At 38.4% G+C, this 13,204-nt stretch overlaps 1 protein-coding gene and 1 pseudogene across 3 annotated transcripts in view; both read right to left on the bottom strand.

Moving 5' to 3' along the window:
• Nucleotides 1-4,055, bottom strand: part of LOC108514560 (protein SET-like) — a 15,248-nt pseudogene extending 11,193 nt beyond the window's left edge.
• A 5,914-nt stretch (nucleotides 4,056-9,969) lies between these two features.
• The window catches only part of EED (embryonic ectoderm development), a 40,629-nt gene continuing 37,394 nt past the window's right edge, over nucleotides 9,970-13,204 (bottom strand). For 2 of the 3 annotated variants that reach the window (XM_017850869.1, XM_017850870.1), the window contains 3 exons: nucleotides 11,570-11,728; nucleotides 10,716-10,789; nucleotides 9,970-10,314 (listed from right to left, as the gene is read on the bottom strand). In XM_017850869.1, the coding sequence (XP_017706358.1) occupies nucleotides 10,188-10,314; nucleotides 10,716-10,789; nucleotides 11,570-11,728 (360 nt within the window). In that variant the 3' untranslated portion in view covers nucleotides 9,970-10,187. Of the gene's footprint in view, nucleotides 10,315-10,715; nucleotides 10,790-11,569; nucleotides 11,729-13,204 lie in introns of those variants that run through there. The other variant, XM_017850871.1, reaches the window with a different exon arrangement.

The raw sequence follows: 13,204 nt of genomic DNA, 5'->3' as shown, positions 1-13,204 counted from the left end.
GGCCTCTTCTCTAGTTCTTTTAATTGTGATGTTAGAGTGTCAATTTTAGATCTTTCCTGCTTTCTCTTGTGGGCATTTAGTGCTATAAATTTCCCTCTACACACTGCTTTAAATGTGTCCCAGAGATTCTGGTATGTTGTGTCTTTGTTCTCATTGGTTTCAAAGAACATCTTTATTTCTGCCTTCATTTTGTTATGTACCCAGTAGTCATTCAGGAGCAGGTTGTTTAGTTTCTATGTAGTTGAGCGGTTTTGAGTGAGTTTCTTAATCCTGAGTTCTAGTTTGATTGCACTTTGGTCTGAGAGACAGTTTGTTATAATTTCTGTTCTTTTACATTTGCTGAGGAGTGCTTTACTTCCAATTATGTGATCAATTTTGGAGTAAGTGCAATGTGGTGCTGAGAAGAATGTATATTCTGTTGATTTGGGGGGAGAGTTCTGTAGATGTCTATTAGGTCCACTTGGTCCAGAGCTGAGTTCAAGTCCTGGATATCCTTGTTAACTTTCTGTCTCGTTGATCTGTCTAATGTTGACAGTGGGGTGTTAAAGTCTCCCATTATTATTGTATGGGAGTCCAAGTCTCTTTGTAGGTCTCTAAGGACTTGCTTTATGAATCTGGGTGTTCCTGTATTGGGTGCATATATATTTAGGATACTTAGGTCTTGTTGTTGAATTGATCCCTTTACCATTATGTAATGGGCTTGTCTCTTTTGATCTTTGTTGGTTTAAAGTCTGTTTTATCAGCGACTAGAATTGCAACCCCTGCCTTTTTTTTTGTTGTCCATTTGCTTGGTAGATCTGCCTCCATCCCTTCATTTTTAGCCTATGTGTGTCTCTGCACATGAGATGGGTCTCCTGAATACAGCACACTGATGATGGGTCTTGACTGTTTATCTAATTTGCCAGTCTGTGTCTTTTAATTGGAGCATTTAGCCTATTTACATTTAAGGTTAATATTGTTATGTGTGAATTTGATCATGTCATTATGATGTTAACTGGCTATTTCGTTTGTTAGTTGATGCAGTTTCTTCGTGGCATCGATGGTCTTTACCATTTGGTATGTTTTTGCAATGGCTGGTACCAGTTGTTCCTTTCCATGTTTAGTGCTTCCTTCAGGATCTCTTGTAGAGCAGGCCTGGTGGTGACAAAATCTCTCAGCATTTGCTTGTCTGTAAAGAATTTTATTTCTCCTTCACTTATGAAACTTAGTTTGGCTGGATATGAAATTCTGGGTTGAAAATTCTTTTCTTTAAGAATGTTGAATATTGGCTCCCACTCTCTTCTGGCTTACAGAGTTTCTGCCAAGAGATCCACTGTTAATCTGATGGGCTTCCCTTTGTGGGTAAGCCAACCTCTCTCTCTGGCTGCCCTTAACATTTTTTCCTTCATTTCAACTTTGGTGAATCTGACAATTATGTGTCTTGGAGTTGCTTTTCTCAAGGAGCATCTTTGTGGCGTTCTCTGTATTTCCTGAATTTGAATGTTGGCCTGCTTTGCTAGGTTGGGGAAGTTCTCCTGGATAATATCCTGCAGAGTGTTTTCCAACTTGGTTCCATTCTCCCCATCACTTTCAGGTACATCAATCAGACGTAGATTTAGTCTTTTCACATAGTCTCATATTTCTTGGAGGCTTTGTTTCTTTTTACTCTTTTTTTCTCTAAACTTCTCTTCCTGCTTCATTTCATTCATTTGATCTTCAATCACTGATACCCTTTCTTCCACTTAATCGAATCATCTACTGAAGCATGTGCATTCATCATGTAGTTCTCGTGCCATGGTTTTCAGCTCCATCAGGTCATTTAAGGACTTCTCTACACTGGTTATTCTTGTTAGCCATGTGTCAAATCTTTTTCAAGGTTTTCGGCTTCTTTGCGATGGGTTCGAACTTCCTCCTTTAGCTCGGAGAAGTTTCATCATCTGAAGCCTTCTCTCAACTCGTCAGTCATTCTCCATCCAGCTTTGTTCCGTTGCTGGCAAGGAGCTGCATTCCTTAAAGTCACTGAGTTTCTACCAGCCTTTTTCCAGTATTTTGTAGTAGATGATATACTCAAAGCCACATCTTATTCCTTTCTCACCCCATTTTTTTTCTTCTAAACACCCCAAACTTCATCCTATTTGTCATCTCAGCCAGGCACAGTGGTTCACGCCTGTAATCACAGCACTTTGGGAGGCTGAGGCAGGAGGATCACTTGAGGCCAGGAGTTCCAGACCAGCCTGGCCAACATGGCGAAACCCCATCTGTACTAAATATACCAAAAAAAAAAAAAAAAAAAAAAATTAGCTGGCTGTGGTGGCACACACTTGTAATCCCAGCTACTCAGGAGGCTGAGACAGGAGAATTGCTTGAACCTGAGAGGTGGAGGTTGCAGTGAGCCGAGATTGCACCACTGCATTCCAGTCTGGGCGACGGAGTGAGACTCTGTCTCAAATAAAAGTTGAATTACTTTTGTGCAGTGTTTCCACTCCCCTGGTAAGAACAAAATAATTGTGTGTATAAGACAAATACCAATTTTGTAATTTCTAGCATTTCACATAAGAGGTAAAGGCTCTTATGTTTGTATTTAAAATGATCATTACACCAGGCGTGGTGGCTCACACCTGTAATCCCAGCACTTTGGGAGGCCGAGGCGGATCACTTGAGGTCAGGAGTTCAAGACCAGCCTGGCCAACATGGTGAAACCCCATCTCTACTAAAAATACAAAAATTAGCTGGGCGTGGTGGCACATACCTGTAATCCCAACTACTTGGGAGGCTGAGGCAGGAGAATCGCTTGAAACTGGAAGGCACAAGTTGCAGTGAGCTTAAATCACACCATTGCACTCCAGCCTGGGCAACAAGAGCGAAACTATCTCAAAAAAATAAAATGATCATTACACAATATGAAAATGAATACTAAAATTCATGCTAACAATTTAACTTTACTTAGAATGGTATTAAATAGCAAAATTTAAAACCATGACCAGTTGAGAAATCGTTAAAGAATGGAAAAAGCTTTATAATTAGTACCTTTAACCTAATTTTTCCTTTTTTTTTTTCTTTTCTTTTGAGACAGGGTCTTGCTCTGTCACCCTGGCTGGATTGCAGTGGTGTGATCACAACTCACTGCAGCCTCAGCCTCCTGGGCTCAAGTGATACTCCCACCTTAGCCTCCCCAGTAGCTGGGATGACAGGTGCACAATACCACACCCAGCTAATTTTAAAACATTTTGTAGAGACAGGGTCTTGCTATGTTGCATAGGCTGGTTTCAAACTCCTGAGCTCAAGCAGTCCTCCTGCCTTGGCCTCCCAAAGTGCTGCAATTACAGGCATGAACCACCTTTCCCAGCCTTTTCTGTTTTTGTTTTTGAGACGGAGTCTCATTCTGTTGCCCAGGCTGGAGTGCAGTGGTGCAATCTCAGCTCACCACAACCTCTGCCTCACGGGCTCAAGTGATTCTCATGTTTCAGCCTCCTGAGTAGCTGTGATTATAGGTATATGCCATCATGCCTAGCTAAGTTTTGTATTTTTGGTAGAGACAAGGTTTCACCATGTTGGCCAGGCTGGTCTCAAACGCCTGACCTCAGATGATCCACCCACCTCGGCCTCCCAAAGTGCTGGAGTTACAGGCATGAATCACCGCACCTGGCCCAAGGAGTTTGCCTTTTCATTTTGCACTGGGCCCTGGATATTACATAGCTGACCTTGTCTTCAGGACTAGGAACAGGACCAATAGCATCCTGTGTTCCTCTTGAATTAATCTACATTTCTTTGACAATGAGCTGGAGACAGGCTTCATGAAGTACAGGGGGCTCCAGGAAGACTTTGTTCTGAAATCCAAGAATCCTCACTGTATCCTTTACCCAAGCTCTGGCATATGTCATCATGACTTTGGTTCCCTTTGGGCAAAGAGCATACTTTTGGCCTGAATGGACATTGAGTGTGGGGGTGCTTAACACCTCTGCTGAACAGGTCTTGTACACTTTTGAGTTGGAGGACAGGTCAGCTAGCTGTCCACTTCCAAAAGAGCCCTCACTGTCCAAGGTACAGTTGTAATCCAGGAAGGAAATGAGCTCCATGATGTGCCACTATGTGGAGAACTCCTGGGTTATCACAACACTGAAACTCCTGATGAATGATTACTGGAGGAGGGAGTTTAGATCGTGTCAGGCCCTACACTATGGAGTGTGGGGATGCCACCCTTGGTTCCCATTGTCCAAAAGCAAAACCCAGGAACTTCCACATCTTACTGTCCTTCACATCAGTGTAGAAGGCTTTGAAAAACCTGCTGTCCTGATGAGAGCCCTGTCTCACCACAAAAGGCTACAACAGGGATATGGCATCAATTGGATCCTCATCCAGCTTGAAATAAACCATGGAAGCTGCTTTTCCTCAGGACCTGATAGAGGGTGAAGTTTTGGGCTTGGTAGAGACTGAAGCAGACTGGCACATCAGCGGCCAAGACTGCAGTCAAAGTGGGAGACATGCTGGTAAGGAAGATGCCAGAACCACCTGCCATTTCTCCTAGCTCTATCATACATGCCCACATGGCACTCAAGTATCCTGGAGCAAGTAAGATAATTACCTCTTCAAATACTGCCTTCACTTCATTCTTTTTTTGTTTTTCTGGATCTCCAATTAAATATTAATCTCCAATTAAATGTTAGATCTTTTCAGTTTATCCTCTGTATTTCTTAACCTCTCATATTCTCCATTTTCTTGATTCTCTGTGCCACATTCTAGGTAATTTCTAAAGATCACCTCCAATTCACTAATCTCTATTCAGCTGTGACTAACCTGTCTAACCCGTCGGTTGAATTTTTTACTTCAACAAATGTATTTTTCATTTCAAAAAGTTCTATTTGTTTCCCTTTCATATTCACCTCATCAGTCATCATAGCCTCTTACTGTTTGCTTATTTTTATGACTGTTTCTGTTTCATTTATTCAACCAATAGTTATTGGACCCCTGTTACATGAAAGACACTGCTCTAGGTGCTGGGGTTATACCAGTGAAATAAAAACCCTGCTCTCATATAGACTACATCATAGTAGCAGAAGAAATACAATAAACCAAATAAGCAAATTATGTAGTATAGTAGGTGGTAATTGAAATGGAGAATAACAAGGAAGAAGAAAGTACAGAGAGGGAGAGTTGCAATTTTAAAATAAGGTGGCTGTTTTATATATCTGAAAATTGCAATATCTAAAGTCTTTGGTGGTCTAAGTTTTTATTATTATTATTATTATTATTGTTTCAACTCTCAGCCATAGAACTTGCTTCATTGTCTATCTGGTGATCTTTGATTGTAAACTATTTGGTTGACTTAAATCTTCAACAACTTTAGGGGCCTGCTTCAGTCTTACTTTGTTTGTTTTGCTTTGTTTAGTAACTAGTATCCACTGAAGAGGTTATCAAACTATGGCTTGTGGACAGAATCTAGCCAACTGCCTGTTGTTTGTTGTTCTTTTTTTAACTTCTGCCTCAGCCTCCCAAGTAGCTGGGAATATAGGCATGCACCACCATGCCTGGCTAATTTTTTTTGTATTTGTAGTAGAGATGGGGTTTCACCATGTTGCCCTGGCTGGTCTCGAACTCCTGGGCTCAAGCAATCTGTCCACCTTAACCTCTCAGAGTGCTGGGATTACAAGCATGAGCCACCATGCCCTGCCACTGCCTGTTTTGGTTAGTAAAGTTTATTGGTACACAGCCATACTCAGTTGTCTATGGCTGCTTTCACCCTACAGCAGCAGAGTTGAATAGTTATAACGAGACTGTATGGCAAAGCCTAAAATAGTACTATCTAGCTCTTTACAGAAAAAGCACCCTGATCTACAGAGATAATACACAGGAAACTAGTAACAACAAAACTGAAATGGGCACTACCATATGCTGTTGGCGCAAGTGTAATTTGGTACAAACTTAATAAGAAAGAAATACCCTAATTCTAAAATGAGCCTGAGAGTTACACAAAGACTTGTGTACTGGCCTGTTAATCAAAATATCTATAATAGCAAAACTCTGGAAGCAATGAACATGTCCAACAACAAGGAATTAAATAGATAATGGTACATTCATGAAATGTATTAAAAGATATGCAAACAGAATAATCTGTTAAGAATTACTGGGAATCTGAAAATGCAACATATAAACAATATATTCAGACAATCACAATTCTTTAAACTTACACATACAAAGTATATCCCATCACTAAAAGCAATTATTTCTGGGTAGTAAAGGTAGTTTTTACTTTTTTCTTTATACTTCTAAATAAACTGCATATATAATTTAGAAACTACTTTTTAAAGTGTGAGCATGGTATTGATATTTTGTTTAAAGTCTTTATTGGAAATACAGAGTAAATTTTTACAGATAAAATGAAGTCTGGGATGTGCTTCCAAACAATCTGGCGTGGATGTATAAATAAATCAATATTGGCTATGTACTGATAATTGTTGAAGCTTGACTTGGTACATCGTATTCACTACTTTCTTCACTCTTCTATATGTTTGAAACTTTCAAGTACAGAGTTAAGAAAAACCACCCTGTCTTGTCTTTTCAGAAACATAATAGCCAACATATCAAAGCTGGTTTTATCCTTCCTAAGACACTGTGTAAGAAATACACTGGGCAATTATTGGGTCAAAGAAAAAACTAAAAGAGAAATTGAAAGATCTCTTGAAAGCCTGGCACAGTGATGCATGTCTACAGTCGTAGCTACTTGGGAAGCTGAGGCAGGAATGGATCACTTGGGCCCAGGAGTTCGAGGCTGCAGTGAGAGCTGTAACTGCACCTGCGAAGTCACTGAACTCTAAGCCTGAACAACATATAGCAAGACCCCGACTCTAAAAACATATATAAAGATACTTTGAGACAAATGAAAATGGAAACACATGTCAAAACTTATGAGATGCAGCAAAAGTAGTTTTAAGAGAGAAGTGTATAGCATTAAAAAAGATTGCAAACCAACAACGCAAACCTCAACACCTCAAGGAACTAGAAAAAGAACAAACTAAACCTCAAGTTAGTGGAAGGAAATAACAAAGATCAGAGCAGAAATAAATGAAATAGAAAACAAAAAAAATGAAAGAATAAAAAGCTAAACAAAACTGACAAACCCTTATAACACTTAATAAGAAAAAAAGGACTCAAATCAGAAATGGAAGAGGAAATATTACAACCGTTAACAAATAAAGTCTCCCAAAAGCCCAACACTGGGCTTTTCTGTTTCTACTAAACATTTAAAGAATTAATACCAATCCTCACATTCTTCCCAGAAATGAAAAGCACGGAATACTTCCAAACTCATCTTACAAGGCCAGTATTAGCCTCATACCAAAGCCAGACCAAGGACACTAGCAGAAACAATATCCCTGATGAACATAAATACAAAAATACTCAACAAAATACTAGCAAACCATCATCTTCAGCAATACATTAAAAGAATCATCTGCCATGACCACATGGGATTTATCCCTGGGATGCAAGGATGTTTGAACATACGCACATTAATAAATGTGATTCACCATATGAACAGAATGAAGGACAAAAACTGTACATTATCACAATAGATGCAGAAAAAGCATTTGACAAAATTCAACACCCTTTCATGACAACCCCCAACAAAATAGGTATAGAAGGAATGAATGTTCCTCAACCCAATAAAGGCCATGTGTGACAAGCCAATAACTAACATCATACTTGATAGTGAAAAGTTGGAGGCTTTTCCTTTAAGATGAGGAAAAAAGTGATGGATGTATTAGCCCAATTTGCTCATTCTACATTGTATATATGTATAAAGCATCATATTGTGCCCTATAAATATATACAATTGTCAATTAAAAACAATTTCTTCTTGATTTCCATTTCCTGATGCAACTTCTAAGAACCTTGAGATCACTTGAGTGAAAAGAATGTGTTTTTGTAGGCTAATGAGATAACTGGTGTGGGGTGGCCCTCTGGATAGCATCCATTAGGAAAAGAGATGTTACTTCCTCAGTATTTCAGGGAAAGGAGAGAGGGCAAAAATAGAGTATAAAGAATGTGGCTGATAACTGGCCCGAGTTCTCACTCCTGGTCCTTTCATTATCTGCACTAACTTTTTTTTTTTTTTAGACGGAGTCTCGCTCTGTTGCCCAGGCTGGAGTGCAGTGGCACGATCTCGGTTCACTGCAAGCTCCACCTCCTGGGTTCACCTCATTCTCCTGCTTCAGCCTCCCCAGCAGCTGGGGCTACAGGTGCCCGCCACCACGCCTATTTTTTTTTTTTTTTTTTTGTATTTTTAGTAGAGACGGGGTTTCACTGTGTTAGCCAGGATGGTCTCGATTTCCTGACCTCGTGATCCACGCACCCAAGCCTCCCAAAGTGCTGGGATTACAGGCATTGAGCCACCGCACCCAGCCCATCTGCACTAACTTTAACACTCGATATTCTAGCCTAGCCAACATGGTGAAACCCCATCTCTACTAAAAATACAAAAATTAGCTGGGCATGGTGGCACACACCCGTAATCCAAGCTCCTTGGGAGGCTGAGGCACGAGAATCACTTGAGCCTGGGAGGCAGAGGTTGCAGTGAGACCTCTGAGACTGCACCACTGCACTCTAGACTGGGCAAAAGAGTGAGACTGTCTCCAAAAAAATTAAAACTAACCTCAAGAATGGAGTAGTGAATAATACATTTCTAAGAACCAAAAGGAAAGATGACATTCTCACCTAGTTAATCATGCAACAGGAAGGATTTCATCATGCAGTATTTTGCAAGAAGAACCTAAGAAATCTCATTTTGCTAAAAGGCTATGACAGTATTCCTTGTCTTTTGATGTTTGTACATAAGAATTTACTTGCTATAAAGGTTTACTTCTTAAAGTTCCTATTAAAATTTCTAAAAAACAATTGAAGGGTCCATTGGACCCAGACAGTAAAAGGCAGTTCGTTTTCCTGTTTATTCAGACTTAAGCATTATACTACTACCAGGTAAGTAAACTGTGCTTCAGAGATAGCTCAAGAAGGGGCAGTGTCAAATACTGTACAATATCAAAATCAAACTTTAAAAATATACATATTTATAGAAACAAGGTTCAGGAGTCTTTTTAAAAACCTGACAAAATTCAGTCTTTTGTATTTTTCTCTGGCTCACCTCATTTCACCTCCAACCTTAGCTTCATGATCATTCCGGCTTTCTTCACTCCTCTGCTTCAAGTTAACCCCTCCACATGTGATCTTGGTCTTCACTCTTTAGGGAATTTTTGCCCACAAATAAATGCAATGTGCCTTATGTTGGAGACAAAATAACCAACTATTCCCAACCTTATGATCTCAATCTACTTAATCTCTCTTAGCCAGTAACAACTTTCTAGAAAAGGGGCAACAACTCACTACATGAACATACTTGCCATCTCTTTCATGATCCAACCCACTGAATTTAAGCTTCTATATCCTCTCCTCCTTTGCTCTAATGATATCTCCTCTAAGGTTATCAATGGCCTAGTTGCAAATCTAATGGCAATAATATTTTTTTAAACTATAAAGAAAGGTTACAGTCAAACATTATCATAGGTTCTAACTCTATAGAATTCTAAATATTACTTATGAAACTATTATGTAAGAAATCATTAAAAAATATAAAACCATAGGAAATATAATCTCCAATAATTATAAACACTTAAAATATATTTAGGGCTTATTATATGTCAAATACTGTTCTAACTGCCTCACACATAACGAATCATTTGATCCTCACAATAACCCTGAGGCAAGTATTATTATCCCTGTTTTATACACAAGGAACCAAGCATTGAGAGGTTGTTTATCCAAGGTCATGTAGTGGCACAGCCAAGATTTGAATTCAGTTTAGTTCTAGAGCCTATACTTAATCTCTGTATTATAAAACTTTCTCTGGTTAAGAGAACTACAAAAAACAAGCATTATAAAAAGATAAGGCATAATTTTATTACTTTTAACGTTTTTTCACCACAATGAAAATAACTAAACACACAGCTTTACAAAAATAAATTTTTATTAAAAGCAGTAGAGTCTGAGCAGGAAGACAGTACAAAGAATGTAAACAATGTAAACATCACTACATTCAGCTCAGCCTGATTGAATGCTGAAAGACAACTCTAAATGCTCTACGTGCCCTTACTAGCAAGATACATTAATTCTATTTTACACAGACAACAAACACACTCTAATTTTGATTAGGCAAAAGTATTTTATCGAAGTCGATCCCAGCGCCAAATACTGGCATCATCACAAACAGCTATAAGAATGCTGCTATCCCTGCTAAAACTGGTTTGTCGAATAGCAGCACCACATTTATGATGAGTCAGTGTTGTGCATCTAGGGAAAAAAACATGACAACAGGTTAAAGACCACACATAACGTTGTCAGTGTCTACCCTAAAACAGTGGATTAGAAAATAAGCAGATGTTCCAACTCATATGAAAAGCATTTAAAACCAGAATATACTTCACTAAGAGTCAGTCTCAAATTTTATAAAATTTGGATATATTTTAAGTTCAACAAGCACTATATAATTTGTATAAAAACGAGAAATAACTTGTCACCAAGGTACTTAGGAAAACAAAATTATTGGAATAAAATTAACTTCAACTCTGAAAACAGTAAATGTTAAAAATGACTTAAGGATGGCACTGCAAATATAAATGATCTTTTCTACATTGGCATACAACTGTGGAGAAAAAGCCTGAAATTTTGAACAGAAATTTCTAAATACTTACTTGGCTTTATGAGGATCTTCTACTTCTAAATCCCAAACATAAAGTTTGCCAACTTGATTGCCCAATGCAAGCATCTGTATAAACATATTTTTAAAAACATCAAATTAATAAAATTACCAGGTTCTAAAGCACTGGAGGAATCCTCAGACAGCTTTCTTGTTTCAGAAAAAGCTCAGTTCCAGCCTCTGTGCTCTTGACTATTTCTTTGGGTCTTATATTCCTGATTTGTAAATATAAATAAGACCAATTAATACATCACAAGTGTCTTGAGCAAGTAAGAAGGCATTTTGCAAATTTATGAAGGGCCTTACAAATTTACATTGTTAGCATGATACTTACTTTTTCTTCTGCCTTCAAGAAATACAGCAAAAGCTGTGGAAAGCTCTTCCAAAGTTTTCTTACAGAAATAAATACCCAAGTAATTTGTTACCACAAAATCCTAACAATATATTTCTTTAAATTTTTAGGTAACTAATATTTTGTCTGTCTTCTATCCTGATTTTTCTCTAGGGAACAGTTACATACGTAGATTGACAATCTAATTACTAAAACATTAAGTCTTAGTAATGTTATGGTAATGTTTATGTTATGGAACATAAATACCTAATTTCCACCATTGATACCTAACTGCCAATTTAATTTAAAGTAAGCACTGCAGATCATATGCAGAGCCACAAAAGCAGAATGAATAACACCAAAGTATTTGATGAATAACATCAAAGGGCAAAGTAATCAATACAAAACATCAGGGTAGATTTGTAGAGGAAAAAGAACATGGACACAACAGAAGAAGCTAGAATTACAATGGTCTTTCACAAGTCAGATCATTTCAAAATGTAAAAGTACGTTGATACCTTTTGCCAGAAATCCATAGAAAACCTCATGTACCAAATGTCACACTGGCTGTAATCAAATCGCCCAAGAATAGTCACATTAGACTCACTGGGTTTAATTTTATCTATATCATCTTCCATCTTGCCAGGTTTCCAGCACACAATGGCATTTTCACAAGACTAAAACAGAGAGAGAAATGAGAAAAAGAAATGTTAATGTGGAACTGAATCATACAAAGTAAAAACAAGGCTTTTCTATTGTTTTGGAATTCACAGCTCTTAGAACCTGGTTAATCCATCTATCAAGTACAGTGATGTACATTCATTTATATTTACACTCAATGCCCATACTTAAGGACAAGAAATCCGATTATCAACAGAATTCGATAATACAAAAGAATCACATTTTCTGAAATATTCATTTTGGAAGTCAACATTTCTCTTCCAAGTTAAACCAAGTTCAGCTCTAGATACTCTGACACCCAGAGACTTGAAGTGTTTTATAGCAAAGGTATAATTACAAACATACAGAATTAGAATACATGGCTTTTCATAATCCGGCATTAATCTGGCTCTTGCTTACTTCACTAGTTTGCAGTTTCCCATTTCAATTCTAATCACAGGTGGTTTTCTTTACCTGATTAACTATTATTCCTTCATCCAGTATCTGTGCCACACAGTAGGTACTCAACAGGTATCTTAGGAAATTTGATGAACTCATATAAATGGCCTTAGAACTCAGGTTATAAATAGGGCAATTGAAGGCAAGTATAGCAGTTGTTTAACATCAAGACACTTTTCCTCTCCTATAAAATCAAATTTGTATGCACACACCTAAGCAGTAAGTGGTAAAGAATACAATGAGAAAAAATTACAAAACTGTGGGCACTATTCATATTACTATCTAGGTCAGTAGTTTGCCCACTAAGGGACATTTGGCAATATGTCTGTGCTCTAATGGGTAGAGGCCAGAGATGCTAGTAAACATCTTATAAGGCACAGGAAACCCCCTTCAAAAAAGGAATTATCTGGCCTAAACTAAATAGCACCAGGATTCAGAAATCCTCATGTAAGTGAACAGTGCCCCTAGAGTTTTACTGGACAGCCTACATAATATAGTCACAGGTGGCAGCCCTGTGGGGTTCACAGGCATTTAAATAATTTAATAGTATGGCCATTTGAAGATTAGGGAGGAGACAACACATTCTTTTTTCTTCTCTACCTTTTTTATTTAGACTTTTTAAATCCTAGCGTTATATGACATCTGTTATTCAAGTTTTTAACTGTAAAGGACCTTAGAAATCACCTAGTGTGATGACTCTTGGCTAAATGCAAAATTGGATCAATAGTCTGTGGAGTTTTCTCAAAAGATTCATCTCAGCCCCTACTGATTCAGTCTCTAAGAGAAAGGCCAAAGCAGAAAAACTGTAAAAAAGCTCTTCAAGGCCGGGCGCGGTGGCTCAAGCCTGTAATCCCAGCACTTTGGGAGGCCGAGACGGGTGGATCACGAGGTCAGGAGATTGAGACCATCCTGGCTAACACCGTGAAACCCCGTCTCTACTAAAAAACACAAAAAACTAGCCGGGCGAGGTGGCGGGTGCCTGTAGTCCCAGCTACTCGGGAGGCTGAGGCAGGAGAATGGCGTAAACCCGGGAG

Source organism: Rhinopithecus bieti, unplaced genomic scaffold (assembly GCF_001698545.2).
Source record: "Rhinopithecus bieti isolate Rb0 unplaced genomic scaffold, ASM169854v2 scaffold_30846, whole genome shotgun sequence".
Classification (NCBI taxonomy): domain Eukaryota; kingdom Metazoa; phylum Chordata; class Mammalia; order Primates; family Cercopithecidae; genus Rhinopithecus; species Rhinopithecus bieti.
Note: the sequence above shows the minus strand (reverse complement) of the source record. Positions and strands in the feature narration are given on the sequence as shown.